The sequence below is a fragment of the Ochotona princeps genome, chromosome 24 (assembly GCF_030435755.1).
Source record: "Ochotona princeps isolate mOchPri1 chromosome 24, mOchPri1.hap1, whole genome shotgun sequence".
NCBI classification, from domain to species: Eukaryota; Metazoa; Chordata; class Mammalia; order Lagomorpha; family Ochotonidae; genus Ochotona; species Ochotona princeps.
Window position 1 is genome coordinate 6,594,027 of NC_080855.1, and position 27,898 is coordinate 6,621,924.

At 68.1% G+C, this 27,898-nt stretch overlaps 2 protein-coding genes across 2 annotated transcripts; one reads left to right on the forward strand and one right to left on the reverse strand.

Annotated features, from left to right (window-relative positions):
• The first annotated feature begins 989 nt into the window (after positions 1-989).
• TTYH3 (tweety family member 3) lies at positions 990-14,164 on the forward strand. The gene is made up of 14 exons (XM_058680750.1): positions 990-1,307; positions 6,208-6,377; positions 7,148-7,259; positions 7,369-7,589; positions 7,701-7,796; positions 8,374-8,446; positions 8,555-8,630; positions 9,228-9,283; positions 9,629-9,721; positions 11,354-11,446; positions 11,562-11,698; positions 11,921-12,097; positions 12,374-12,449; positions 13,898-14,164. The coding sequence occupies exons 1-14, from the start codon at positions 1,185-1,187 to the stop codon at positions 13,970-13,972; spliced, it is 1,578 nt and encodes a 525-aa protein (XP_058536733.1). The 5' UTR covers positions 990-1,184; the 3' UTR covers positions 13,973-14,164.
• A 4,707-nt stretch (positions 14,165-18,871) lies between these two features.
• On the reverse strand, positions 18,872-24,638 carry LFNG (LFNG O-fucosylpeptide 3-beta-N-acetylglucosaminyltransferase). Its single transcript, XM_004598148.2, has 8 exons — positions 24,147-24,638; positions 20,840-20,888; positions 20,437-20,536; positions 20,190-20,340; positions 20,004-20,089; positions 19,716-19,881; positions 19,518-19,603; positions 18,872-19,411 (listed from the first exon to the last, which is right to left on the reverse strand). The coding sequence occupies exons 1-8, from the start codon at positions 24,522-24,524 to the stop codon at positions 19,345-19,347; spliced, it is 1,083 nt and encodes a 360-aa protein (XP_004598205.2). The 5' UTR covers positions 24,525-24,638; the 3' UTR covers positions 18,872-19,344.
• Between the last annotated feature and the right edge of the window lie 3,260 nt (positions 24,639-27,898).

The following is a 27,898-nucleotide window of genomic DNA, read 5'->3' on the forward strand; positions in this document are numbered from 1 at the left end:
GCCTGGCAGCGCATAAGGGATGGGCCTGCTCAACCGGTCACACCCCGTGGCCACCAGGAGGGATTCTGTCTCCGGAGGCGGCCCTGGAGCGCCACACAGCTGGGTGCCACGGGAGGGCGGCAAGCCTGGGGGGGGCACCCCCACCCTAAGCTCCTGGCTGGTCCCTGAGCTGCCCACAGCTGCCCACAGCTTTGCAAAGGCCTGCTCTCCCGGGGCTGGTCCCAGGAAGAGGCGGCCAGTGCAGTGGATGAAAAGCCCCAGGGTGCTCTTCCTGCCCGCACCTCCTTCCGGGGAAGCCAGTAGGACGCCCCGCCCCGAGGCTCCAAAGTCCAGGCCACCCTGCAGGGCCCAGTCACAGCATGCCCGCTGCAGGGTAGCAGCACACACACCTGGCCGGGGTCTGGACAGAAGCTCCAGCCTCCCCCGACCCTTGGCTGTGGAGGGCATCCACCCCTGTGCCTTAGACACGCCGCTCCACGCGGCCCTGCTCACCGCCTTCTCGTGCACAGAGGCTCAGGAGCCTGCCCCGGGTCACAGTGTGCAGGGGTCAGAGCCAGGCTCCAAGCCAGGCCGCAGGCACAGCAGCACCTGCAGACTGCAAACGTGTGACCCACGTGCAGCCGTCGAGCCGCCGAGACGACGCGCCAGCAAGCACAGCTGCAGGTGCAGCCAGGGCGCCAGCCGGGAGACCCCCACACAGGGGAACCGAACCCGGGTCCTCCTGGCCGGGCCCCATCCGAGAGCCCCGCGGCAGGGCGAGGGGCGGGCGGAGCCTACGGCGGTGGGCCAATAACAGCGCGGGGCGGGGCTTCGTGGGCCGGCTGGCTCGGGGGCGGGGCTGCTGGGCCGCGAAAGGACCCTGAGGCGGGACCCGCGAGAGAAAAGACCAATAGGAGCTCAGGCACTGGCCTGGAGGGCGTGGCCCGCCGGGAGCGGGGCCAACGGCGGCGCGGGGGCGGAGCCTCGGGCCGGCGGGCGGGGGCGGCGGCGGCGAACAAAGAGGCGGCGGGCGCGGGCGGCCGAGCGGAGCCGAGCGCAGCCGAGCCGGGCCGAGCCGGGCCGAGCCGGGCCGGGCCGGGCCCAGGAGCGTGCGGGCGATGCGGGCGGCCAGGCCGGGCTCGGCGGGGACCTGAGCCCGGCGCCCGGGACGGCGAGGCAGCCCCGCGCGGCGGCCGCGCCCCGCCATGGCCGGGGTCAGCTACGCGGCGCCCTGGTGGGTCAACCTCCTGCACCGGCTGCCGCACTTGGACCTGCGCTGGGAGCCCACGGGCAGCCAGTTCCGGCCCGAGGACAGCGACTACCAGCAGGTGACCGCAGGGGCGCCCCCCGATGGCGGCCCGGACGCCCCAGCCCCCGCCGGGCCGCCGTCCCTGCGCCCGGCCTCTCTGCCTGGGCCCCAGCCCACCCGGCCCCGGGGCCCGCGGGGGCCATGCCCGGCCCCTGGCCGCAGCCGGGGCGCCCCGCTGCCAGGCCTGGGCACGCTGTGGCCGACGGCGGCCCTGTCTGTGGCCGTGGGGCTGCGTGCACATGGGCCCCTGTGGCTGTGGGGCGGCTGGCTGCCCCTGCCGCGAGGGGGGCAGGGCGTGGACGACAGCTGCCCACATGCAAGGTGGGCCCCTGCTGGGAGGCTGGGCCTGGGCAGCGCAGGGGCAGGGGGGCTTTGGCAGCCCTCTCCTCAGAGGCCTGGCCTGGCCTGGCGCCAGGCCCCAGCGCCCAGCCGCTGTCATTTCCTTCCTGCCCGGGCATCCCAGTTCCAGAAGCTCTGAGCCCACGGTGGTGCCTGTTCACCCCTGCGTGTGGTCACAGCAGAGCTCGTGGGGGATGGGAACGGCCTGGCCGGTCGGATCAGGAAGTAGACGGAGGGTGTCTGCTGGGGGCACGGGGCTGCTCCCAGCCTGGGTGCTTACCTGGCCTTGGGTCTGTGGGCTAACCATGGGCTGACCGCCCTCGAAGGGGAGCGGGATGGGCCCAGGCAGGCCCAGAGAGCATAGGGGCGGAGGGCCCAGGAGTTAAACCCAACCGATCCCTGCCCCGGGGCCGCCTGTGGTCTCTGTACGCCCCAGGAACGTGGTGTTGGGGTGGCTTTGTCGCTCGTGGCCCTGGGACCCCGGACGAAGTTCTCTGACCCACAGCAGTGGCTGTCCCCTCCCCGGGCGGCTCACCATAGCTGGCCTTGCTGCCACCCTCCACCCGGGCTCCTGGCGTCCCCCCAGCTCAGCAGGCCCCCGGGCCCTGGCTCCTGCCCCCTGCACCCCTGTGGGAGGCTCTGACTCACTCTCCTGCCCCCTCTCTGTGCCGAGCAGAATTAGCCACTGAATAATTCACAGCGTGGAAACCGGCCTGCCTCCCTGCGTGCCGCCCCCGTGCCGGTGCGGGCTGCGTGGGCACCACACCTGGCAGGCGCCTCCTCCCTTCCCCGCCCCACGCCCCTCCGTCACCTCCACCGGTGCCTCTTTGGCCAGGGGCGGGTGGGCAGGCCATGGCTGGGCAAGGGTTTGGGCATGAGCCCCCAGCCCCATCCTGTGGCCTCACAGATGAGCCAGCAGTCGGGGGTGCCTGCCGTGGAAGTCCTGATTGTCCAGTTGGGCAGGCCTGTGCCGTCCACTGTCCTGAGGGGTCCCTGGGTTGGGGTATCCCTGGCACTGCTACCTGTTACCTTGCGACTTTGGGTGGCCATGTAGGTTTCTGGGCTCAGTTCCTGTCTGCCTGCGTGACCCAGCGTGACCCCTGGCAGGACTGCATTTGTGTTGGCTGCTGGGGTGGGGGGAGAGTTCAGAACAGGAGTTGTGGGTATCCGGCCACCAGGGAAGGCTTCCTGGAAGAGGGGTCATAGAGGCTGTGAGGGAGTCTGCCCACACATGCTGGGCAGGCCTTGCTAGCTCCTTCCTGAGGCCCGGGCATGCATGGCAGACCTGCCCCTGGGCTGGGAGGGACTGATGGGCCGGCCCCTGGAACTGCGCAACGTGTATCTGTTCCTGTGAGCATCCAGGTGTCTCGGTGGGGACACTGATGTGACAGGTGGCCATCGTGGCCTAAGAGCCCTGCGCCCATGCCCAGGTGCCCCTGGATGGGCCAAGCTCCCACAGCTCACGCAGTGGGGCCGGGGCTGGGGGCAGCAGCAGGCAGCCCTGCTGTCCCCTCGCTCTCCTCATGGCTCTCGGAGGCAGTGGGGAGGGGCATGAGTGGGAGGACCAGGAGAGTGGGCCTGGGTCCTACATGACATCCACGGCCCTGGATGCTCCTCCAGCTGCTCGGCAGAAGGTTCTGGAGCAAACCCTGCATGGAGAAGGTTCTAGGAGCTGGACCCAGGGCTCTGACTGGTGGGGAGGGGAAGCCCTGGGCAGGCTCCGGCCCCCCCGTGCTAATGTGAGTGTGAGTCCCAGCGACGGTCTCCTCGGCCGAGCCTGGGGGAGGCGGGAGCCTGTGGCGGGGACTCCCCCAGCCCTGAGGTGGCCGGCCGGCTGTCTTGCTGGAGTTGTGGCTGTCCTGTTCTCGGGGTGCCCGGCCCCCACTTTCCTTTGGCCCCAGCAGTGTCCCGGGCCGGCTCTCGGTCAGGTTGCAGAGCAGTCATTGGGCCACAGGCTGTGCCGGCTTTCTCCAGCCGTTTTCTGAGGGGAGAGACCCAGACACGTGGTTCCAGAGAGCCGGGCACTATGGCCCTGTACACGCGGAGGCCAGGCTCCTGGGTGTTGCTGCCCAGCATCAAGGCCCGGCCCCCCTCCCAGGTCTGGGCCTGCCCCTTCCCCACAGGCACCTCTGCAGAGGCCAGTCTGCGGGATGGGACAGTGGGCAGCGGCAGTGTGAGGAGGCCTCTGGAGGCCTGGGGCCTGCCGGGTGCTCTGCAACCCCACACGGGGCCAGGTGCTTGTGCCCTAGGAAGGGGGACGAGCCGCCGCAGCCCAGCAGGTACCTGGGCACTTCCCCAGAGGCCATCTCAGAGCTGAGGTCCTGAGAAGGGCCCTTTTCCTGGGAGTGCCCAGGACACACACCCTTCCTGCTGTGGGCAGGGCTGGGAGGGCCATGGGGGGGGGTCTTGGTTAAGGCCAGGCCTCCAGCCCGATGCCAGGGACAGGAAGGGCAGGAGCAGAGGAAGGTGGGCTGTCTGGGCTGGGTCCTCAGGAAAGAGCGAGGGTCTGGGAACCGTGCACCCACACACAGCCACCCAGCCTTTCCCAGCACGTAGCCCCGCCACCAAGGAGGCTGGCGGGAGGGGCACACCCAGGATGGAGTGCCATCCTCCGGCCAGGTGGTCCCTTCCGTCCCTTCCCGCTCTGCCCACTGCGCCCTGGTCTAGGTGCCTGGCCATCATGGAGATGCTCCAGTCTGAGTTTGGGCCAAGCCTGGGCTGGACTCTGGCCCAGCATGGCGGGCAGCCAGACCCACGTGGTGGTTCCTGGTGGGGTTAGGGGTCCGTGGAGTGGTGTGTGTGGTGGAACAGGCACCAAAGTGACCCGTACTGCAGGGGCGTCTCTGCGGGGTCTGTCCCCTCGAGAAGGCTAGCCCGGGCCACAGGGCAGGGACTGCTGGCTAGAGCTCTTCGGAGCCCTCGGGTTGAGTCCAAGGCGGTTCCTGGAGGGCGAAGACCAGCAGGGTGTGTGCAGCAGGTCCTCGGGGTAGCAGGTGGGATGGGACCTGGGCCTTGCCCCAGTGTGGTGGGCAGGGAGGTGGCGATCAAACTGGAACAGAAACTCAAGCCCCCTGCCCAGGCTGTGCACACGGCCAAGCTCACCCTCGCGAGAGCAAAGCCTAAAAGATCTGTTTCTCATTTCCAGTCACGTCGCCAGCGACGAGCTTAGTGTGCTGGGGCGGGGGCTGTGGCCACGTGGCCAGCTTACCACTCTCCCACCCCTCGGCCTGCCTCAGCCACAGGCGGGCTGCTGCCCCCTGCTCCCCCTCGGGGGTGTGACCCCTCCCTTCCCAGTGGTGACCCCCGATCCCCCTCTGCTGCAGGCCAGCCCTGCCCCCAGGCGCCCCAGCACACGCACAGCGTCCTCTTACCTGCCCTCGTGCTGGGCCTTGCTGCCTCTGGGGTGGTCCCCCGCATGCCCCACAGCTCCTACATTGGGTATCGCCAGGGAGGGTAATGGGGTGAGCAGGAGCTTGCAGCTGGGCAAAGGCTTAGGCTTAGGGCAGGAGGGCTCGTCCTGTGTGGGCCAGCCTGTGGGCTTAGGGTTGCAGGGGCGGGTGGAGATGCGGGAGCCCTGGGCTCGGCGTGGATGGGCCCTGTGGGCCCAGGCCCCTGTGCGACATGCTGAGTCCTGGCCACGGCGTCCGACACGGTTGAGCCTGTCTCCTGCCCTAGCCCTGCCTCACTTCCCCCATGGCTGGAAAATTCCACTTGATCCGAGCTGGCGCACATGTGCATTTCCCATTCTCTCTCTGGATGGACCCTGGGGCCGCTGGCCGGGCTCTGGGCACCCAGCCTCACGGTGGGGCAGAGGCCCCACCGCCACAGCACCCCGAGTGTTGAGGCCGGTTCCAGCCAGAGCTGGAGGGAGGAGGGCAGTGGCTGCTGGACGCCTGGACACCAGCCTCCTCTACAGGCCGGGAGCTGGAAGTGACAGGCACCTGTCCTTGGGGCCCTGGCCTGATGTGACTAGGTGTGCCAGCCCCCTGTCCTGCCCAGCTGGCCAAGGCTCACAGAGTGGGGGGTGTCCAGTCCCAATAGCTGCTGTCCCCTGCATAGGCCCCACGGTGCCAGCCTGGCCTACGCCCATGCTGACTGCACATGCAGGCCCTGGCCAGGTGGGAAGGGGGGCAGGGAGCACCTCCCTTTGCCTGCCTGGCAACCGTCTCCAAAGAGATTGCATGCTGGTCTCTGGGGCCACCACCACAGAAGCCCCAGTGCGGCCAGTGGCTGGGCCTCCGGGTGGGCCAGGAGCGCCAGAGCCCTTGGGTGTGGGAGGGGAGGTGCGCTCAGTGGTCCACCCACCCAGATACACCCCGCAGACCTGCCTGGTGCCTTCTGGGCCTTCCTCCAAGTGGTCCTCAGCCCCCGCCCTGTGCTGACAGTGGGGCTGTCCAGGAACGGCGGCCCCACACCTTGTGGCTCCCTCACATATCCAGGGGAGCAGGGCCCTGGGGGACGAGCAATAAGTGGCAGTCTGTGCCAGGTCCCTTGTTGCTGGTGGGTGTGGACGCTGCTGGTCCCATTGCCTGGGCAGGGTCCACACCTCCGGCACCCCTCCATTTCCCACCCGCCCACAGGCACTGCTGCTGCTGGGGGCCACGGCGCTGGTCTGCCTCGCCCTGGACCTCCTCTTCCTGCTCTGCTACTCCTTCTGGCTCTGCTGCCGGCGGCGCAAGAGTGAAGAGCACCTGGACGCCGACTGCTGCTGCACCGCCTGGTGCGTCATCATTGCCACGCTGGTGTGCAGGTGAGCATGGTGGGCGGGGCCGGCGGGTGGCGGGCGCGGGAGGGTGTGGCCTGAGGGTGGGTGTGGTCGGCAGGTGGGCGGGGCCTGGGAAGGGTGTGGCCAATGGGTAGGCGGGCCTGGGAGGGTGTGACCAGTGGGTAGGCGGGAGGGTGTGGCCAGTGGGTGGATGGGGACGGGGAGTGGTTAGCAGGGTGGGTGGGGCCTGAGGTGTGACCCGTGGGTGGGCGGGGCCGGGGAGAGTGGTCATCAGGGTGGGTGTGGCCAACGGGTAGGCAGGGTCTGGGAGGGTGTGGTCAGTGGGTGGGTGGGTCCTGGGTGGGTGTGACATCAGGGAGGGTGTGGTCTGGGGTGTGACCAGAGGGTGGGCAGGGCCAGGAATGTGCGGTCAGTAGGGTGGGTGTGGTCAGCTGGTGGGTGGGGCCCGGGAGGGTGTGGCATCAGGGAAGGTGCGGCCTGGGTGTGACCTGCGGGTGGGCGGAGCACAGGAGGGTGTGGTCAGCGGGTGGGCAGAGCACAGGAGGGTGTGTTCAGTGGGTAGGCAGGGTGTGGTTAGCGGGTGGGCGGAGCATGGGAGGGTGTGACATCAGGGAGGCTGGGTGTGGCTGGGTGTGACCAATGGGTGGGCGGGGCCGGGAAATGTGCGATCAGCAGGGTGGGTGTGGCCAGTGGGTGGGCGGGGCCTGGGAGAAAGTGGTCATGATGGGTGTGGCCGGCGAGTGGGCGGGGCTGAGGGACGGGCCACGCCCTCACCAGCCCCCTGCCTCTCTCAGTGCCGGCATTGCTGTGGGATTCTATGGCAATGGGGAGACCAGTGACGGCGTCCATAGGGCCACCTACTCGCTCCGCCACGCCAACCGCACGGTGGCCGGGGTGCAGGACCACGTGAGTGGCTGTGAGGGTGGCCGCTGTGGGGAAGGGGGTGAGGTCCTGTCTGGGGAGGGCACACAGAGCAAAGCCCCCAGACCCCCTCTGAGCACACCCTGGCCAGCAGGTGTGGGACACAGCCATTGCCCTCAACCGCACGGCAGAGCCCAGCCTGCAGAGCCTGGAGCGGCAGCTGAGCGGCCGGCCGGAATCCCTGCGGGCAGTGCAGCGGCTGCACGGCCTGCTGGAGACGCTGCTGTACTACACGGCCACCATTCCCTTCTGGAGGAACCCGGCCGTGTCGCTGGAGCTGCTGGCTGAGCAGGTGGATCTCTGTGACTGGTACAGGTACGCGATCCCCCCAGCCCCGACTGTAGGCGTACCCTGACCCCAGGGTGCCCTGGGCACCAGGAACCTGCAGTCCTGGTGGCCCATCTGCCGTTGCCCGTTGTGTTGCAGGTGGCTGGGCTACCTGGGCCTGCTGCTACTGGACGTCATCGTGTGCCTCCTGGTGCTGGTTGGCCTCATCCGCAGCTCCAAGGGCATCCTGGTGGGGTGCGTCGGGGGCTCCCTGGGCCCGAGGCCAGCAGCCTCTGCCCAGCCTCTCTCCCTGAGTGCCTGAGCAGCCCTCCTGCAGCCCCTTCACAGCAGCTTGAGTTGCAGACCTCAGGGAAAGGGGGCGATAATTCCAGGCCGGTGCCCTGGACGGGCAGCTCGTGGCACATGGCCTCCCGCCCTGGCCAGTGGCTGTGAGGCTCTGTCCTGGCCCCCTCACCAGAGCCAGGGCGGAGGGAGTGCAGGCCCCAGGGCTGTCCTGGGGACCCAAGAGGCAGGGAGACTATTGCTGGGGACTGGAGAGTGGATACCCCCAGCAAGGCCTAGGGGCCCCGGGAGGTACAGTCCTGGCCTGGCCAGGGTCGACTGTCCCCAGGCCACCATGTAGCCCACAGTGGGAATGGAAATGCATGTGCTGTAAGCAGAGAGCCCTACCCCAGCCATTAGAGGGTCCGACTGGGCCCTGGGCAGCTCTGGCAGAGGCCAGTGCCTGGCCGGGCTGTCACCCAGTGTGGCCCTGTTAGGTCATAGCCCCAGCCTCCCAGCCTGGGGCTGCTGACTCAGCTTTCTACCCCAGGGTCTGCCTGCTGGGGGTCCTGGCTCTGGTCATCGGCTGGGGTGCGCTGGGCTTGGAGCTGGCCGTGTCTGTGGTGAGTATAGGAGAGCCCCGAGTCACACTCTGCCTTCCCATCCCAGAGGCGGACCTGGCTTCTGAGGCAAGCTTGGTCCCCCCGCTTCCTTGCCCGCCCCCTCCCCAGGGCTCCAGTGACTTCTGCGTGGACCCCGACACCTATGTGACCAAGATGGTGGAGGAGCACTCGGTGCTAAGCAGCGGTGAGTCTACAACCACGGCCCCCAGGGCCAGACACTGGGGAGAACTGGCGGGGGAGACGGGAAGGTGGCCTGGGGCCCTGCCGAGGGGCAGCAGCCGGCTCCAGGAGAGCTGGGGAAGGCTGCGACGGCTTGGCAGGGGCTGACCTGCCTCCTGGTGTCCCAAAGCCAGGGCCTCCCACGAGGGTGCTGTTGTATCCTCGGCTGCCCGTGCTGCTCAACGCCAAGGCCAGACCCACTGCAGGGAACACACTTGAAGCACACACATACCCAGCAGACCCGAGTGCTTGTGTGGTTACAGACACATGCACCCCTGCACCCGCAGAGGAGCGGTGCCTATCCGCACGCACCCACAGGCGCACCCCTGCACCCGCAGAGGAGCGGTGCCTATCCGCACGCACCCGCAGGCGCACCCCTGCACCCGCAGAGGAGCGGTGCCTATCCGCACGCACCCGCAGGCGCACCCCTGCACCCGCAGAGGAGCGGTGCCTATCCGCACGCACCCGCAGGCACACCCCTGCACCCACACACAATGTCGGGGTGCATGAGTGCAGACACAGACTTGGATGAACGCGCAGTCAGCTCAGCTCTCTCCCACAGGCATTCTGCAGTACTACCTGGTCTGCTCACCCCGTGCCACCAACCCCTTCCAGCAGGTGAGATTGGGCAGGCCCGTGCTTGCCCCCAGCCCGCGGGTTCGGCAGGCTCTATGCCTGCCCCCAGCCCACGGGGATGACGGGCCTGTGGAGAGTGGTCCTGGCAGGCCTCTGGGGACCCTGAGTAGTGGAGGCATGTAAAGGGCCAACGTGCTGCCTGGTCACTTGGTGTTGCTGTCGGGCGGCAGGGGTCTTGAAGACTCCCACCTGCCCTCCAGAGTGCGCACACGACCCCCTGTCAGTACCCAGGTCTGTGCCTTCTCTGGGCAGTGGGCATGGGGTGCCCCTGGGGTCGGCCGGCCGGCGGGCTTGGCTCTGCCGGCAGCCGCTGTCTTCCTGGAGCAGAAGCTGTCGGGCAGCCACAAGGCCCTGGTGCAGATGCAGGACCTGGTGGCCGAGCTGCTGAGGAGCGCCACACGGGAGGACCCGGCCACCAAGGTAAGGCGCGTCCCCGTGGCCGCGTGGGGGGACGGGCTGGGGGAGCCTGTTCTCTCGTGGAAGCCATCTCGCCACCTCACTCCTGCTTCCGGAGACCTGCAGGAGGTTTCCCAGGAGCCAGGTCATGCCCACGCTTGGTGTCAGGAGGCAAACAAGGGGGCCGGAAGTGGTCCCCGCACTGTACGGTCATAGTGCCTGGGGGCACACTGCAACACCTATGTCACCCACCCCGGGGGACCGTGGTCCCTCCCACGGGGCCCAGCGCTGGGGACGCAGGAGACCCCCAGAACGCCACAGCTGAGCCCCTATCCCCACACACATTCACGCACTGAAGTGGAGGTGGCTGCCCGCACTGTCTTCAGAACCAGGGCTCACACTTGGCGGCTGGCACGGTCCCTTCCTCCAGTCTTACCCCCTGCGCCCCGCCTCACATGGACACCATCACACTGCATCAAGACTGCCCGCCACATCCCTCAGACCCCGCTAAGGTCACTCCTCTGACTTCTGTGCACTCAGGGTCAGGACAGGGGCTCAGCAGAAAAACCTGGGGGACACAGCCGCCCACGTGGAGGAGCAGAGGCCTCTGTGTGTACGTGTGAACATGCACGCAGGCGCACCAGGTGTATGGAACACATGCAGGCACACACAGGCCATTGGGTGCCAGAGGACTCCTGTGCCCACACATGAACACACAGACATGTACTCACTGGGACAGACACATGCACACACAAACACAGTGGGCACTCTAGGGCCAGGTGCCAGGGGGTGCCTGTGCACACACAGGCACAGTGGGCACTCTAGGGCTAGGTGCCAGGGGGTACCCGTGCACATACGGGCACAGTGGGCACTGCAGGACCAGGTGCCAGGGGCTACCGTGCACACACGGCACAGTGGGCGCTCTAGGGCTAGGTGCCAGGGGATCCTTGCACACATGGGCACAGTGGGCACTGCAGGGCCAGGTGCCAGGCAGCAGCTCCATGTACTGTTTGTCACCTTAGTGTTGGGGATGGTTCCCTAAAGCAAGTTTTTTTTTTTTAAAGATTTATTTATTTTATTACAAAGTCAGATATACAGAGAGGAGGAGAGACAGAGAGGAAGATCTTCCATCTGATGATTCACTCCCCAAGTGAGCCGCAACGGGCCGGTGCGCGCCGATCCGAAGCCGGGAACCAGGAACCTCTTCCGGGTCTCCCACGCGGGTGCAGGGTCCCAATGCATTGGGCCGTCCTCGACTGCTTTCCCAGGCCACAAGCAGGGAGCTGGATGGGAAGTGGAGCTGCCGGGATTAGAACCGGCGCCTATATGGGATCCTGGGGCGTTCAAGGCGAGGACTTTAGCTGCTAGGCCACGCCGCCGGGCCCCCTAAAGCAAGTTTTTTAAGGCAGAAGCAGACCCAAGCCCAAGGACGGGAGAAGCCACGTGTGCCCTGGAGCGGGTCTGGGACGGGGTGGCATGTCTGCACACAGCAGTGGCCACAGACGTCCTGCACATGGCCCCGGGGAGGCCAGAGCTTGCCCCAAGAGCTGCCTAAGACCCTGGGTGAGGGCAGTAGCCCTGGCAGGATGCAGTGTGTGTGGTCGGCTCAAGCCCCCGCCAGGAATGGTGCCGACCGTGCACGGGGCCTGCCCGCAGGACCCACTGCTCCGTGTCCAGGAAGTGCTAAACGGCACGGAGGTCAACCTGCAGCGCCTCACGGCCCTGGTGGACTGCCGCAGCCTGCACCTGGTGAGGCCCGGGGACGCGGGGCAGGCAGGGCCGGGTGGGGGCTGCGGGCGGCCCTGGGGGCTCCTCACACCGCCCGTCTCCCTTTCCCTGCCCCGCTCCGTGTGCCGGCGCCCAGGATTATGTGCAGGCGTTGACGGGCTTCTGCTACGACGGCGTCGAGGGGCTCATCTACCTGGCCCTCTTCTCCTTCGTCACAGCCCTCATGTTCAGCTCCATTGTCTGCAGTATCCCACACACCTGGCAGCAGAAGAGGTGAGGCGCCACGGCCAGGTCCTGGCGAGGACACTGACTGAGCAAGTCACATGGCAGCCTGGGCCTCAGTTTCCCTGACTGACCCCAGGGGCAAGTGACCCACTTCACAGGAACCTGCCCTGCCTCGGAAGCGGGCGGGCTGCTGGCCTGAGGCCTCCCCCTGCAACGGCCATGTGGACAGGACAGGCCGCCCCCCGGGACTGAGAGGGTCCTTCCCTACAGAGGAGTGGATGAGGACGGGGAGGAGGAGGCGGCGGTGCCGGGCCCGCGACAGACACACGACAGCCTGTACCGCGTGCACATGCCGAGCCTGTACAGCTGCGGGAGCAGTTACGGCAGCGAGACCAGCATCCCGGCCACAGCCCACACCGTCAGCAATGCCCCGGTCACCGAGTACATGTGAGTCCTCGTGGGGCAAGGCCGGGTGCCAGGGAGGCCACAGGCCAGGTACACCGTGAGCAGTCAGGGGCAAGGGGTGCCCCAGCTGGTGGCCTGGACGCGGGAGCTGCCTCTCCCACCTCGGGGAGGCCACACATCTAGCTGGAGGGGTGTGTGAGCCCAGAGCCTGACGGGCAGGTGCTGTACCGGGCAGAGCCGAGTGGGCATGGGGTCTGCTGGATTCAGGCCCCTCCTGCTTGGGGCCAGGGGTCACTCACAGCCCCATCCCCCACCCAGGAGCCAGAATGCCAACTTCCAGAACCCTCGGTGTGAGAACACTCCCCTCATCGGGCGCGAGTCCCCACCGCCCTCGGTAAGCCCCGGGGTAGGAGGGTGGGCAGGTGGGTGGCCCCGTGTAGCTCTCCCCAGCAGCTGAGGTGGCCACGCCTGATGGGCACTCTAGGGCCTGCCTGGCAGCTCGGCAGGTCAGCCCTTGGCTCTGTCAGCAGTGGACGGACGTGCCTGTGGGACGCAGTTTCTAGGCTGCTCTGGGCACTGCCTGTTGGCCCCGCAGTTCCTGGGGTGCTGGCCTCACTGCTCTGAGTGTGCCTGGGTCCGGGGGCATCCTCTCGGGCCCCAGCAGGGCACAGGGTGGATTCGGTGCCAGGGAAGGAGTTTGTGGAGAAGGGGGGTGGCCCGGTGGTCTTCCTGGACAGGACACCTGTAAGACTGACAGCCACCGTGCCTGGGAGATGCCTTCCCGTGGGTGCCCACCGCTGTCCTGGAGCCCAGAGCCTGGCTGCAGGAGCCCTCACGCTCCGCTGGCCTCCCTGGCGGCCAGCGCCGCTGGCGTTGAGGCCGCCGCTCTCTCTCTCTCTCCTGCACTCCTGGGCCCTCCTAGCGCTATCTGGCTGCCTTGGACTCTGGCAGCCACGCGGGCTGGCGGTTTCAGCCCATGGGCAGTGCCCGGACACTGTGGTAGCCATCCGTGCCCTGAGCACAACAGGTACTGACCCCCGGGCCCCGTGCCTCATGCCCACCGCGCTCCGCAGCCTCAGCACAGGACAGGCACCCACTGGGGGCTGCACCACCTGCTACACAAGCGGCCTGGCCCTCTCCCTCGCCAGCCTCCCCGCAAGGAAACCACCCACCCAGACCCCCGTGTGCAGCTGGGCTGGGGCAGAGGCCTGGCTGTGTGGGGGCCACATACACAGGTGTACACGGGTCTGCAGTCCCCCACCCCCACCGCATGTGCAGGGAACGCCATGGTCCCCAGGCCACCACCCCCTGCTTGCCGCCTTTCTCCCTCGTGCCCCCTTGGGGGGCTCTGGAAATGTGCTGGGGACGCTGCAGGCTGGCCAGGCCACACCGGCAGTGCACAGCACATGTGAGCAGACAGCTGTGCTCACTGCACACGCATGTGGGGTGACGGTGGTGGCCCAGGTCTGCACGAGGCTCCTTCCCCCAGGCAGGGGTGCACGCAAATGCCTGCAGGCCGGGCCTCTCCACACAGTGACTGCAGGAGGACCCCTTGAGGCTGAGGCCCAACCCTCGCCTGGCACAGGCAGCCTGCTGCGTGGCCCTTGGGTTCCCAGAGTATGGGACCCACCCCTTGGGTGGCAGGGCCGTGAGCATAGGGTCTGTGAGGAGGGGACGCTGGTCCTCTTGCCAGGGACCCGGCTTCCTGGGGGCCATCCTTGCTGGTGGTCACTCCGGCTCGTGGGAAGATCCTGCCGGCTGAGCTCTGTGTCAGCGCATGCCATCCTGAGGGTGGGCTCTGGCTCATCCCTCACGCCCCTGACCCTGACCTTGTCTTCCCAGTATACATCCAGCATGAGAGCCAAATACCTCGCCACGAGCCAGCCTCGCCCCGGCTCCAGCGGCAGCGGACACTAGACCGTGAGCGCCTCCTGCCCCACGTGCCAACAGCCCCACCCCTGCATGGCCACGCTGGACCCTCCGCGAGCTTCGCCATGGCAGCCCTGGGCACATTTGCTGGCCCCAAGCCCTCTCCCCGTCCCTGCAGGGGCACAGAGATGAGGACACCCCCAGAACAGACTGACCGCCACTGCCCCCGTCCCTCCTTCCCTCCCTCCCTCCCACAGGACTTCGGCGCAGCGACCCCCGCCCACTGCAGCGCTCTTGGGGTCACTTCTTGGTTTGCAGGCGCCGTGCCCAGCGCGTGCTGGCCGCAGGGGAGGGGGCCATGCCATCCAGTTCATCATATGCCCATCTCTCTGCAGTGCCAGCAGCTGCCATGGCCCCCCGGGCACAGGCACCCCTCCTCTGGGGGGCTCCTCTCTCCCCAGCCCTCCACAACCAGCAGGTGCCGCGCGGAGTCCCAGCAGCACAGCGGCCTCTTGGTGCCAAACTCCCTTGCCCACCGAGACCCACTGCCGGTCCAGTTTTTGTTTCATTTTGTTCCTTTGCACTAACCATGTTTGTCATCTCCAGGGCAGGTGGGGCTCCCCTCGGCTCCAAGGGCCTGGCCGGAGCCAGCTGTGACTGTCCCCGTCCCTGCTGCCCCCTTGGGACTAACCACTGGCCTCACTCCCAGCCTCCACCCAGAGCGAGCCTGTGGCCAGGCTGGAGCTGAGGCGCCTGGCAGCTGGTGGGAGCCAGGCTGGGGGGCCACCTCTCCGAGGGGTGTCCCTGTGGTCTCAGGCCCCCCGTGAAGCAGGGAGCGTTCTTCCCTAAGGTGCTTTCGGTTCCGTGTGTGACGTGTGCTATGCTTCCTGCTGCCCCACCCCCACGTCTGGCCAGGAAGTTCTGCGCGGGGCAGCCCCACGTGGGCCTCTGGCCCTAGCAGGCCACGGTGGGGAGGCGGCCAGCAGCCTGGCAGTTTACAGAGGGGCAGCTCTCCCTGCAGCCCCGCCCCACTTCAGAGCCTCTGCTGGCGGTGGGACCTACCAGGGGTGGGGAGGCCAGCTGGGAGGAGGGGTCTGCGGGAGTACCTGAGCCACGGGCAGCCCCGAACGGGGCCCCACCCCAGCCCCCCGTGTCCTCCAGCTGGACACAGACCTGCCTGCGGTCAGGAGCCGTGTGTGTGCATGTGTGTGCCGGCCTGCCCGGGGCTGGAGGACTCACAGCTCGGGCGTTGGGAGTCATTACCTCCTTCCTGCCCCTCCCCACCCCCACCCATCCCAGCGGCCTCTCCACACCTCTTGGGCTGCCAGATGGGCCACTACGCACCAGTGGACTCTGGAGCGTGGGTGCGGTGGCCTCAACCCTGCGGGGAACAGGAAACCCCTGCAGCATGAGGCACCTGCTCGCCCTCCCAGGGGGCCCCCACCCCACCTCACCACTATGCAACTCCAGGTCCGGCCCTCTGGGCTCCAACCAGGGGGGCCTGTCGGCACGCACAGGACCTCATGTTGAGCCGTGACAGCTGCAATCCGCACTGCGCGGGCATGTCACACACAGCAGGCATGCGCAGTCTGTTGAGAGCTCAGCGCCCCCAGGCCCAGCACCTGCCCCTGCCTGCCCGGCCCGTGGGGTCTGAGCCCAGAGCCGTGGACGGAGACTGCCCTGTCCCTGTTTCCTGCCAGCCTCCTTGGAGCCCTGGCCATCATGTACTGTCGCTGTGGGTTTGTTTTTATTGTTTAAAACTGGGTCCGGGGTTTTGATTTTTTATTTCTTTGGGGACCTTATTTTTCTTGGCAAATACTAAAAATCTCGTCAGTGTAATTTCTGTGGTTTCTATTCAGCTTGGGTTTCATGTTTTGAAATAAACAAGTTAAAAAAAAAAACACGCACAGGCCCCTCTTGGCTTGCCTCAGCACCCCACCATGCCTGCAGGTACTGAGGCGGGGGAGGGGGCCGAACCAGGGCCAGCGGTCACGGCAGGGTCCCGGCAGGCTGGAGCCGTGCTGGGCCTGGATGGGGCGGGGACCCTCCTGCCCACCCACTGGGACACGTGGCCCTCCGACTGCGGGTGGACACTGGCTCTCCACTACAGGAGGGGGGCGTATGATGTGGACATGGCTGCCCCAGAAAGGACCCGTGACAAGGAAAGCGAGAAGCCTGAGCCCCAGGCAGGTGCGCCCAACCATGGCAGAGCCAGGCCCTGGGACAGCAAAAGCTGAGGCATCTGTGTGCCTCTGGGACCCCACCCAGGACAACACTGGGGTGCAGGAAGAGCCGCAGGCCTTGGACCCGACCACCCTGTGATCCCACCGGCCCTGGACAGTCTGTTGGACACTGGCAGGGCCCCAAGCCAGGTGGGAGGGACACGGTCAAGTGAAGGCAGCACCCACCCCAGACTGAAGCCTCCAGCCTGGGCCAGAGCAGCACAGCAGATGATGTCCGAGCCAACAGGACCGAAGATGGGACCTGGGGCAAAGTCGAGGACAAATAGGATGGGGAGGACGTCACAGAGGGTCGTCCGCTAACCCAGGAGCAGGAGAGACCAAGAACCAGGGGTCTTGGCAGTTCAGGAGGCTTGGGACAGTGGCGGCCAGCAGAGGGCGCTGGGTCCTCGGAGGACAGAGGCGTGTAGGCCCCACCACAGCCCTTTGGGAGCTGGAGGGCAGGCAGGGGGCTGCTGAACAACAGGGCAGTGAGGCCACCTGGGGCTGGACCCACAGCGTTGGGGTCTGGCCAGCAAGCCCCAGGCTGCAGGGGAGAGGGCCACACCCTGAGACCTATGGAGGGGCCATGGCCACCAGCCAGTGCCCAAGGGCCCTCAGCCACGAAGTGCCAGGCAGGCCACTTCCTGGGGTTCCTTCCGGACAGGGACCGAAGGCCTTGAGTCCTGCTCTGGCTCAGGGTGGGGCTATGGCTCCAGCCACCCTGGTCACAGGTTGGACAGTCAGAGGGCTGTGCCACTGGCCCTTCAGAGCTTGGGAGACCTGTTGGTTACCACTGGGCAATGCCATTCAGACCTGGGGTCCTCCCCTGCACCCCTGCCCCCTGCATGGTTACAACGGTACCCTGGTGCCTCTTCCATGAAAACCACTCCCACTGGGCCCCTTCCATGACTGACTTCACCCAGGCACTCAAGCAGAGCAGAGAGCCAGCGTGGGACCCCGCAAAACATGGCCTGCCTGGGCTTGGGCAGAGCCCGGGCTGGGCAGAACCAGGGTCAAGTTCCTCTGTCCCCCACCCCTCATGATTCACTGGCTGGTGGAGGCCAGACCACAGGCTGCCCCACCCCCAGGGCCCCCTGCACCCACTTCCCCTTCTGAGGGGGGAGCAGCTTCTCCTTGGGAGAGGAAAGACGCAGCCTGGGCTGCCCCAGGGACACCACGCACACATCTGTCCCCCTCTCGGAGAGAGAAGCTGGGGTGTGGGGGCAGCCACCTGTGCTGCCTGCCCCGTGACGGGCATCTCCACCTGCCCCAGCTGGGAGCTGCATACTCCGCGCCCTGCCAGCTACAGCAGGCAGCACCCAGGTCCAGGCAGAGCAGCCCGACAGTGACTCACCCAGACAGGATGCGGGCCTCCGCCTCTGCCCAAAGCCTGTTCCGCTGCGACCCCTGTTCACTCTCACACCCCACTCATCAGCTTCCTGGGCCAGAAACACGTGGCCACCACCTCCCTCCCCACCTCGCAAGCCCCAAATGGTCAACGGCAGCTGCTGCTGAGAGCCTGGCCAACCACCCGGCCACCAGCCTGTATGCACATGTCTAGCAGGTGGGGCAAGGAGGGGGCTGGGGGCCCCAAGTGGGCTGGCACCAGCCCTTCTGCAGAACAGGAAGTACAGCTGCCCAGGGAGGGAATTCCCCATGGGGGCCCAGGGTCCCTGTCACAGAGGGCGGCAGTGTCCCCAGCCCCCTCCCACCTGCAGCCGGCGCTGGAGGGGGCGGCAGTGTCCCCAGCCCCCTCCCACCTGCAGCCGGCGCAGGGAGAGGGCGGCGGTGTCCCCAGCCCCCTGCCCACCTGCAGCCGGCGCAGGAGGGGGCGGCGGTGTCCCCAGCCCCCTGCCCACCTGCAGCCGGCGCAGGGAGGGGGCGGCGGTGTCCCCAGCCCCCTGCCCACCTGCAGCCGGCGCAGGGAGGGGGCGGCGGTGTCCCCAGCCCCCTGCCCACCTGCAGCCGGCGCAGGGAGGGGGCGGCGGTGTCCCCAGCCCCCTGCCCACCTGCAGCCGGCGCAGGGAGGGGGCGGCGGTGTCCCCAGCCCCCTGCCCACCTGCAGCCGGCGCAGGGAGGGGGCGGCGGTGTCCCCAGCCCCCTGCCCACCTGCAGCCGGCGCAGGGAGGGGGCGGCGGTGTCCCCAGCCCCCTGCCCACCTGCAGCCGGCGCAGGGAGGGGGCGGCGGTGTCCCCAGCCCCCTGCCCACCTGCAGCCGGCGCAGGGAGGGGGCGGCGGTGTCCCCAGCCCCCTGCCCACCTGCAGCCGGCGCAGGGAGGGGGCGGCGGTGTCCCCAGCCCCCTGCCCACCTGCAGCCGGCGCAGGGAGGGGGCGGCGGTGTCCCCAGCCCCCTGCCCACCTGCAGCCGGCGCAGGGAGGGGGCGGCGGTGTCCAGCGAGGCCAGCCAACAGAGTGGATTACCTTTATTCACAGCAAATGACGTCGCCATAGCAACAACACTTGGCTTCCCTGAGAATGCCCCGCTTCCTAGCTACGTCTTTGCAGAGAACCAGAACACAGACCTGCCCCCTCCCCGGGCAGGGGACCCCAGCTGGGCTGGGAGGAGGGGTGCTGCTGGGGGAGGCCCCAGATGCTGGGACCATAAATAGGGGGAGGATGGCCCAATCAGACCCACGTCCCTGCAGGAGCAACGGGGACCCCAAGGCCAGCTTCCACTTTTTCTGATCCACAGAAGAGACAAAACTGGAACCCCACCCCTCCCCCAAAACACCCCCTTTCTCCCCCACCCTTCCCAAACCCAGAGCAGTCAAAAACACTGCCACAGTACCAGACACGCCCACTGTGGGCGAAGCTCTCCACTACGGAGAGACCAAGTCAGCTCCGCCTCGCCCGTTCGTGGGGAGGCGAAGAGGGGCTGGGGGCACCACAGGCCCCGGGGGCCTGGCGTTCTGTTCGCTGCTCTTCTTCCGAGCCTCAGAGCCCAGGAAGGGGTCTCAGCCCCTCACCCCCAAAACCAGTTCCCCCTGCACCAAGCATGGCTCAGCATTGTGGGAGTCCCTTGAGCCCCCACAACCTGCACAGACTGTGGCCCGACCTCACACGTGCGGGCCTAGATGTAGCTGGGGACGCCTTCAACTGCTGCCCGAGGGCAAGCTGCCGGCAGTCTGCACACACAGAGCAGCCCCTAGGCCCTTTGGATACCAGGGGTGCCCAGGGACGGGATCTGGGCCACAGCGGCTAGAAGACGGCGGTCGGGGGACACCAGGGCGTGTCCGGGTACAGGTGGCAGTGGACGGAGCGAAACCTGTGGGGACAGAGCGAGCGTGGGCAGGTCCTTGAGGGATGGGGCTGCACACCGGAGCCCACCTGCGCACACGGGACCCCCCCAAGGCTCGCAGCCACGGCCTCACCTGGATGGGTCAGCCTCCACGGAGAAGGGCCCCTTCAGGTGGATGGCATTCCGCTTGTTCTCAAACATACCGTAGCTCAGCGTCACCTGAGAGGCAGGGAGGACCTGAATGATGCCCGCTGTTCTCCCGGGCACCGGCAGCACACCAGGGGGAGGGCGGACACGCGACCCTCCTCGTCCCCCCGCGTGGCCAGCACACCTGTTCGTGTAGCTCAGAGGCGGGCACCTGCTGCAGGTTCTCCAGGTGGGAGTGGAAGAGGTGGCTGCGGATGAGGGGCACGCCCAGCAGGGCCTCCACTATGTAGCCGATGGTGCAGTCATCGGGCAGCCGGATACGCTCTGCCGTGCTCAGGAAGTGGCCACCGCTGCGGAGCGAGGAGGCAGGACCCTGAGGCTGGGCTTAGCAGCAGGGTCCTGCCCGGGTGTCCAGCAGTAAATGTGGCTGGCTGCCCCGGGTGTCTAGCAGCCAGGGGACACGGGCACTCACCTGGCCCACGGGCTCATCTTCAGGGCCAGCCCACGGCTGATGCAGAAGCCAGCACCTCCAGTGGCAAACCAGAAGTGGACAGGACGCTGGGGGGAGGAACGGAGTCATGAGACTAGGCTGTTGGCACTGCAACCCCTGCCCGCCCGTGGCAGGCCGCGCCCCTCGGAACGGTGGGCCGCTCGGCACCTGGTCCTCGCCCAGTCGCTCGGTGGCCTGGAGGGGCCGGTCCAGGCTGGGCTTGCCGATGTACACGTCCTGCATGTGTGGGTAGCTGGCCAGCAGCCGTAGCAGGGCCCGCACGTTGACGTAATTGTCATCATCCACATGACAGAACCACCTGGGGCAGGGCAAGGCAGCGCGGTCAACGGCAGCACGGCCAACGGGTCACAGGGGCTCCCAGGGATGCAGCCCAGAGGCGACAGCGGACACTCACTTCCTCCCGGACTCCACGAAGCGGTCATACTCCACCGCCATCTTGCAGGACAGAGCCTGGCGGCTGTGTGCCGCCGAGCAGTTGGTGTTGATCACGTTGGCTGTGTGTGGGGAGGAGGGGCCGTGAGGGGACAGGGGCAGGCTCCCAGAGGGGCCTCCCCCAGCCTGGACACCCCCTCCCCCAGCCGGCCGCCCCTGCCCATTCAGCCAACTTTTTCCCAGCACTGGCCACCTGTTGCCGCCTCTGCTGTAAAGGCCTGGGGACTGAAAGGGCCTCATTTGCATGAGAACGGGGGCTCGAGTGGCGGGGCGGGGCCTTGAGCAAGCCGCCCCTCCCCCTTAGCGCTGCACCTCCCACCCCAGGCCGCTGGCCGCCGGGCTCGCTCCACAGGCCCCGGGCTCACCCGTGTGCCTGGCCAGGACTTCGTCCTCCCCGTCCGTGAAAATGAATACCTGCAATAGGGAAGCGAACTGAGTGGGCAGCTGCGCCATGCCCCGGTCCTGGGCTCTCCAAGGACCCAGCAGAGTGGCACACGGGGGCGGGGGGCAGGGGCCACCTCACTCCTCACCCTCTACAGCTGGGCCCCAGGTCAGGCACGAGCCAGGTGGGCCGCCCCGCCCGCCCGCCAGGTAACTGGCTCCCTGGCCCACCCCGTGCACCTGGCAGCACACACACCCTTATTGACACAGTGGCTGGCCGGCCCGCTCCCAGGGGCCGGGGCGGGAGGCAGCTTTGGGAAGCCAGGAGGGGACAAAGGCTGCAGCTGGGCGGCAGCCAAGCCCTGGGACAAAGGCCCAAGGGAGAGTGATTCACACCAGCATTGTCCCCCGCGCCATCCCGGCCGGAGGGGTGCCTGGCCGGCCTTAACTCGGCCTGAGTTAAGTGGGGAGTGGCTGGGCTACCCATTTCCATACAGCTGGCCTGGTTAACTGGGGCGGGCGGGCGGGCGAGAGGTCCCCGGGGCAGGAGTGGGGCCACACGAGGACTGCAGGACTCCAGGCTGGGTCTCAAAGTCAGCGACCACACATTTTTCAAGGCCTTCCCGCAGGCTGGTGGCCGGAAAGGCACAAGTGTCCCCAGAGTACATGCCGCCTCCCCCCAGCCCTGTCCCCCTCCTCCAGCTCGCCCTCCTGCTCCCCTGCCTTGCCAGAGGCCACAGCCGTGCCCCACCTGGGCCACCCCCTGCCCGGGGCTGCTCTGCGGAAGAGGAGGGGGCCGCCAGGGCGGGGCCCGGAGCTGCTGCCGGGCACCTGGGCCCGTCGGCACACGGGGAAGAATGTTCCTTCCTGTGCCCGGCCCGCCCAGCGCGTGCCGCCTGCCGCACCCGCTCCTGCACAGCCAAGCACAGAGCCTGCGGCGACAGCAGGCGGGGAGGCGCAGGGGGGTTCTGCGGCTGAGGCAGGACCTCCTTTGCACCTGGGGAGCGCACCTTCACCCCAGGCAGCCCCTGCATGCCAGCCCAGGTGAGGCTCCGTGTTGTAGATCGTGGGGGGGCCCAGAGCTGCCAGCACCGGGCAGCACCCCAGGCGGGCCGCACGCACAGACTCGCGCCTGGGCCCCAGCACCCCGACACAGGAATGCCGTGGGAGGCGGGAGGCCGGCCCGTGCAGACGCCCCGCTCCGCGCGCGCCCGAGCCACATTCAAAGAAAAATGCTTTATTAATGAGCTCAGGCGCGGCTGGTTCTCCCGCGCTATGGCGGTGCCCTAAAAACCCAGCCCAAGGCTACAGAGATTAAAGTCACCTTTGTTCCTCATCCGTGGCGGGTGGGGCTGCACAAGGTGGGGGCTCTGGGCCTCCCCGCCTCAGCCACAGGGGGCTGCCTGGCCACCAGGGCCTCCACTTCCTCCCCAATAAATGGGTATAAACAGAACCACCAGTGTGGACCAGAGCTGGCTCACTCCCTCTCTTTTCTGGTCCCAAGAGTGCCAGGAGGAAAGCTGAGGCCCAGAGAGGGGCAGGTGCCAGCCCCAGTTCCACCAGGGGAGGAAGAGCTGGGCGGCTGGGCTGGACCAGGGTAAGCGGGTGGGGGCCGGGGGACACCCGCAGGAAACGGCAATTGTTCCCACAGCCTTGCTTCAAAGAAACACAGGATGCCAAGTTGTCCCCCCAACCATTGTGGCCGCTGGGGTGGCAGGCTGGCCCGCTGGGGTGGGGGTGGGGTGTGGGCCAGAGGCCAGCGCTTCATGCAGGACTCCGGGGCCTTCATGCTGGCCTCACCCCCACCTCGTGCAGCGCTGCGCGGGGAGGCCCTGATAATCCTCGCTCAGTGGGCTTCAAAGGACGCTTCCTCCCAGGGACCTTCCTGCCCCCGGTCCCTCCCACACGCGGAGCTAGGGAGAACCAGTCCTGCTCCCCTGCTGCCTCCCCCATCAGACTGGACTGAGACCCCACACACACACACACACCTGTCCTGCACAGGCCTAGGGAAGGTGGGTTCCCTCCTGTGAGTCCCAGGGAGCCCAGCCCATGCTGGGGACAGAGACAGGCCCTCCCAGTGGGTCCAGCTAAGACAGGACAGCAGAGGGCTCTGAGGAGAACGCAGGGAGGCCGGGTGCTGGCCGGGACCATGCTCCCCCGGGGCTGGCCGGGTGCTGGCCAGTGCTGGCCGGGTGCTGGCCGCGACCATGCTCCCCCAGGGCTGTCAGCCCGGGACAGGGGGCTGGGCCCTCATCGCCAGGCAGCCTGAGGGGCTGAAGCCGCAGCCGCGTTCCCATGGAGCGCAGAGCACACCAGGCCGACGCCTTTCTGGGCTGTAGAAAAGGGGCTTTGTTACCTTGGCCACCGAGCCGGCGTGAGAGCGACCGGCGCTGGGAATCCTAACGGCCCGGCCGCCAATCAAAACCCGCGCCCCCGCCGGCCGGCGCGCTGAGCCCCTGAGAAAGGGACGCCGCGTTCCCAAGGGGCTGCCCGTCTCCGCATTCCCAGGGCCCTGCCCCACGCCAGGACCCCACAGGGCCCCTGCCCCGTGGCACCCCCCAACCCGACGAGGGGGCGTTCCGCTCTAATCCCACCCCAAGCCCCTCCAGGATCCGGGCTCAGCCAAGCCACAGGCCCTGGGTCTCTGGGGTCTCCAAGGGAGGAAGCAGCCCGGGGTGCCCCCTGCCCGCCCGCCTGCCCCGGGCAGCGCGCCCACACTTGCCCCGCCCGCCCCAACCCAACGGTCCTGCAGTAGCCTGGAGGGAGAGGCGCGGTGGGGCGGGTCTTCACCCCAAGTGGGCGGAGTAAGTGCTCCGGGACTCCCCCAGCCTCGCCAACCGCTGCGAGGTGGGAAGGGGGCCTCCACGCAAACCCACAAACCCAAGGCGCGCTTCCCTTCCCAATGTATTCCCAGCGATTACAGCTTGTCCCCTCTCCTAGGAAGGCGGGGATCATGCCTTCCTCAAACGAGGTCGGGGAACAGCTGCCCGTGTGCGGAGCCCTCCTTGGGACAGGGCAGAATCGGCCTGGAGAGGTCCCCTAGCGCCTCGTGAATGCGCCGGTGCTGGTCACGGTGAAGGACGCATGCCAGGGAGTCAGCCTCCAGCGCTGGAGACTCGGCCGGGGCACCTCGGGCCGCTCTCCAGTCCGGTGGGCACCACCCTCCCGTCGGAGGGAACAGACTGGAGTCAGCACCCGCCTCCCGTCGGCCCCAGGGGCTGGACAAGGTCGCGGCCGGACCCCCTGGAATGGGTGCTCCCTGCCCACGCAGTCTTTGCGCCCGGGGCTCACCGTCTCCTTGTGGCGCGAGATCCAGGTCTGGAGCAGCAAGTCGAGGCGCGCGCGGTGAAACTTTCTGGTGGTCTTGACGGCGATGAAGACGTCGCGGGGCGCCAACGCCTCGGCAGGGGCTCGCGGGGCGCGCCCGGGCGCGGGTCCCACGTCTCTGCGCGCGCGGGCCAGCAGGCTGAAGTAGGCGGACAGACTGTGCACCTCGCGGGCCAGCGCGCCGGGCGCCGCCCCCGCGGGACTCACCAGGCTGCGCAGCGCGCGTCGGCCCCGCTCCGCGGGCGCCGGGGGCGGTGGCGGGTCGGCCGTGAGCACCAGCAGGCAGGCGAGCAGCGCTCCGGCCAGCGCCAGCAGCAGGCGCCGGCCGCAGCGCTTGAGCATGCTTGAGGGGGCGGCCCCGCGCCGCGCCTGCCCGTGCGCCCTCGGCCGGCTCCCGCTCCGGCACCCGAGACGCCGTGCTGCAGGGCACCGCCCGCGCGCGCACCGCGCTTAAGCCCCGCCGCCAGCCCCGCCTCGGGCCCGCCTCCGCGCGCTCACTGGCTCCGGGGCGCCGGGGCGGGACCGGAGGGGCGCCGGGGCAGCCGGGCAGCGCCCACGTGGGGCCGCGGCGGGGGGCTGGGGATGCCTCCCCGCGCACACGTGCACGGGGTCGCCCCCCGCGGGCCGCCGAGGGGGCGTGGGGCGAGCGGGCGAGCCCGAGCGCGGTGAGCGCAGGCCGGCTGGTGACAACGGGGCGCACCGGGGCGTCCGGCTCGCGGAGAAGCGTGCCCCGGGTGCTGTGCCACGGGTACTGGGGCCCCGGCTTCCTCGCGGCGCCTTCCGCTCACCGAACCCAGTCTCCTCCCTGGGAGGCACTTGAGTTACCCGCGCTGGACGTGGGGAACTCGGCCCACCTGTGCCGCAGGTGCAGGCGCGCGGCTCCAGCGAGACAACACCAGGGCCCAGTCCCACTCCGCTCCCAGCCCAGTGTCCTTGGCCCCCAGAGCCTTCAGGCGCCCCCCGCGGGGAACCAGCCCTGAGGTCGCCCCCTCCCTCGCGGGATCAAAGGCCGCCTTTTGGTCCCTCTGCGCGCGGCCCAGATGCGGCCCAGCTGTGCGCCCTTCCCACGGGTCCGAGCCGGCCCCTGCACGAGCGGGGGTGGCGGGAATGAGGATGAGGGGCTAAAGGCCCGGAAGCGGGCTGGGCGGGGTGGGAGCGCCCCGCGGAGCCGGAGCCAGAGCAGGGGACGGGCCACACACCCCCGGAGTCCCCCCCCCACACACACACAGCTTCTTCCGGGCCTCTGCTTGGCTGCGCCCCTGCCTCGCCCAACTGCGGAGGTCCTGGGGCGACCCCCAAGCTAAACGGGCTCCTGCTGAGTGACAGCCGGGCGCCCGAGTGCAATCGCAGCCTGGACCAAGAGTTTGTGGACAAATGTTCAGCCCCAACTCAGACCTGCGCCCGTTTGCTCTTGCGAAGGCCTGAGCTGGGCTGTGTGGGGGGTGGAGGTTCCCAGGCCCTCCTGCCGTCCCGCCCCTTCACCCCCAGGTAATTAGTAGGCACCACCTCAGGGCGGCAGATGCCAGAGCAGATGGCGCTGGCCCTGCCCAAGTGACAAGTCTCTCATGGCCTCACCTCTTGCCATAAACCCCTCCCCCAGCAGCCAGAGTCCCCGGGCCTGGAGGTGTCCAGCGGATTCCAGCCTCCGGCCCCTCCCTCGCATCTGCTCCCCTGCACCTCTGCCCCTGGACCACTTGGCCTGGGGTCCCTGTCTCCAACCACCGCTCTGCCACTTGTCAGGGCAGCACCCACCCACCTACACATGCAGGTGACAGGCCCACTCCCTTCCGCTCCCCCCGTGGCTGGGGGTGCCCACCTGGCCACTCATGCCCCACCCGCCTCACTCCCAAGGGTCTGATGCTTGGCTAGGGCTGAGGCCAGCGACTGGAAACGGGCTAGTGGATAGGTGCTGAGCTCCGGCAGGCAGGGTCTACGGGTGTGGGGGTCCCCGCTCTCGGCCCCAGGCAGTGGGGCCAAGGTTCCGTTATAGGGGAGGCAAGCCGAGGCTCTGAGAGGGACCGCCAGGCGCCTGGCCCTGCTTGGGCAGGGGCATGTGGGCAGAACCGAGCAGGGGGCTTCCTCCTCCCGCAGCCCAGCCTGGTGGGAGTTGGGGCGGGGAGGGTGGGGACCCCCGGCTGTGGCTGTCCGTCTGGGAGCCGCACAACAAAAGCTTGCAGCATTCTTGCGGGCTGCAGGCTTTGGCGAGACTGATTCAATTTCTTTGCTGTCAGGAGAATGGAATTTCGTGGTGACTCCTTGAGGTCTGAAAACTGGAGGGGATGGTCAGCCGGCCACCCCCGCTGCCTTCTCCCAGGCTCTGGTCCAGCCGGAGTCACTGCCCTCCCCTCACCCTCAAGCACACCCCTAGGGAGAAGTGGTGGGAGAGTTGCTCAGGGCAGCCCAGGGCTGGGGAGGGGGTGGAAGGCAGAGCAGGCTGCCGGGGTGGGATCCGGGGAGGTGTGGGGTGCAAGCGTCTCACCTTAAAGACCTCAGACCTGGAACCCACTGGAGATGAGCAGAGGTTCCTAAAGGGGCTGAGGGGTGACAGGCTCGCTGGCCGGTGGGCTCAGGCCCCTTGTGGCTCTCCCCACCCTGGGGCTGGCTCTGGGACCGCCCCATGCCTGTCTCTGAGGCTTGTACCTACTGGAGACCTAATGGGTGACACGTTGACTCATCTCCCTGGCCCCTGCAGGTGGGCAGCGGGCAGCACAGCCCCGGACACACCCAGCAGGGCGGTGCAGGAGGTGAGGCCTGGCTTTCCCTGTCTGACTCACACAGGAATACGTGCCTGCAGGGACGGGCAGCCCCAGGTACCTGATGTTCATGGACCGGGCAGTCACAAGGTTGAGGCAGGCCAGGGAGGATCCCGCCATCCGCAAGGCTCCTGGACAGCCAGGTAGGCAGTGCTGCTGAGGAGGACCAATTGTGGAAGGCCTTGCGTGGCCAGAGTGAGTGCCCACAGCAAGGGCTGCCAGCTGGGAGGGCGCCCCTTGCCAGTCCCTCCTGCTCCACTTGGCGCCTCTGACCCCGGCTCTCCACTGTGTCGGGGGAGGGACAGGCAGGCGGGTGGAGGGGCAGGCCAACCGAGGCCTATAGGCCCAGTTGCTCACCTCTGTCCCCCCAGGGAGCCGGCCCCCACAGCAGGCAGGCCAGGGTCTCCACTGGGAGGGGGAAGCCCCTGGAGCCTGGCAGCTGTGCCTCTTCCTGGCGAGTCGGTCCACGGCCAGCTGGGCTGGGGGGCTGCAGCGGCCAGTGTGCCTCGCAGCTGCCAGCAGGACCCACTTCCTGCAGAGAACAGACACCCCCCAGGGCAGCCCCAGAGCCTCCCTGCCCTGGCCTGCCTTTGTCTTACCAAGAATGGCTGGCTTGTTGGCTGCCATGCTGGGCAGGGGGCCTGTTTGCCCCAGGCACGCGCGCCCCCTCCCGTGACCCCTTGCCCCCTGCCAGCTGGGGTCGGAGCCTGGTCTCATGGAAGGCTCTGCGTACTGTGGGCTGCCTCTCGGGGTACCGAGGGCAGCCAGGACACCTGGAAGCCGGTGTGAGAGGTCAGGAGTGGCTGCTACACCTGCAGACAGGGGGGCAGAAGGACCACGTGTCCTGGGAGTGCTCGCGGTCGGCTGTGTAGCCCTGCAGGCTGCGTGACTGCTGGCCACCCCCACTCAGCGTACTGCCTGTTGGAGTCCCGGCTGCCCCACTTTCCATCCAGCTCCCCACTA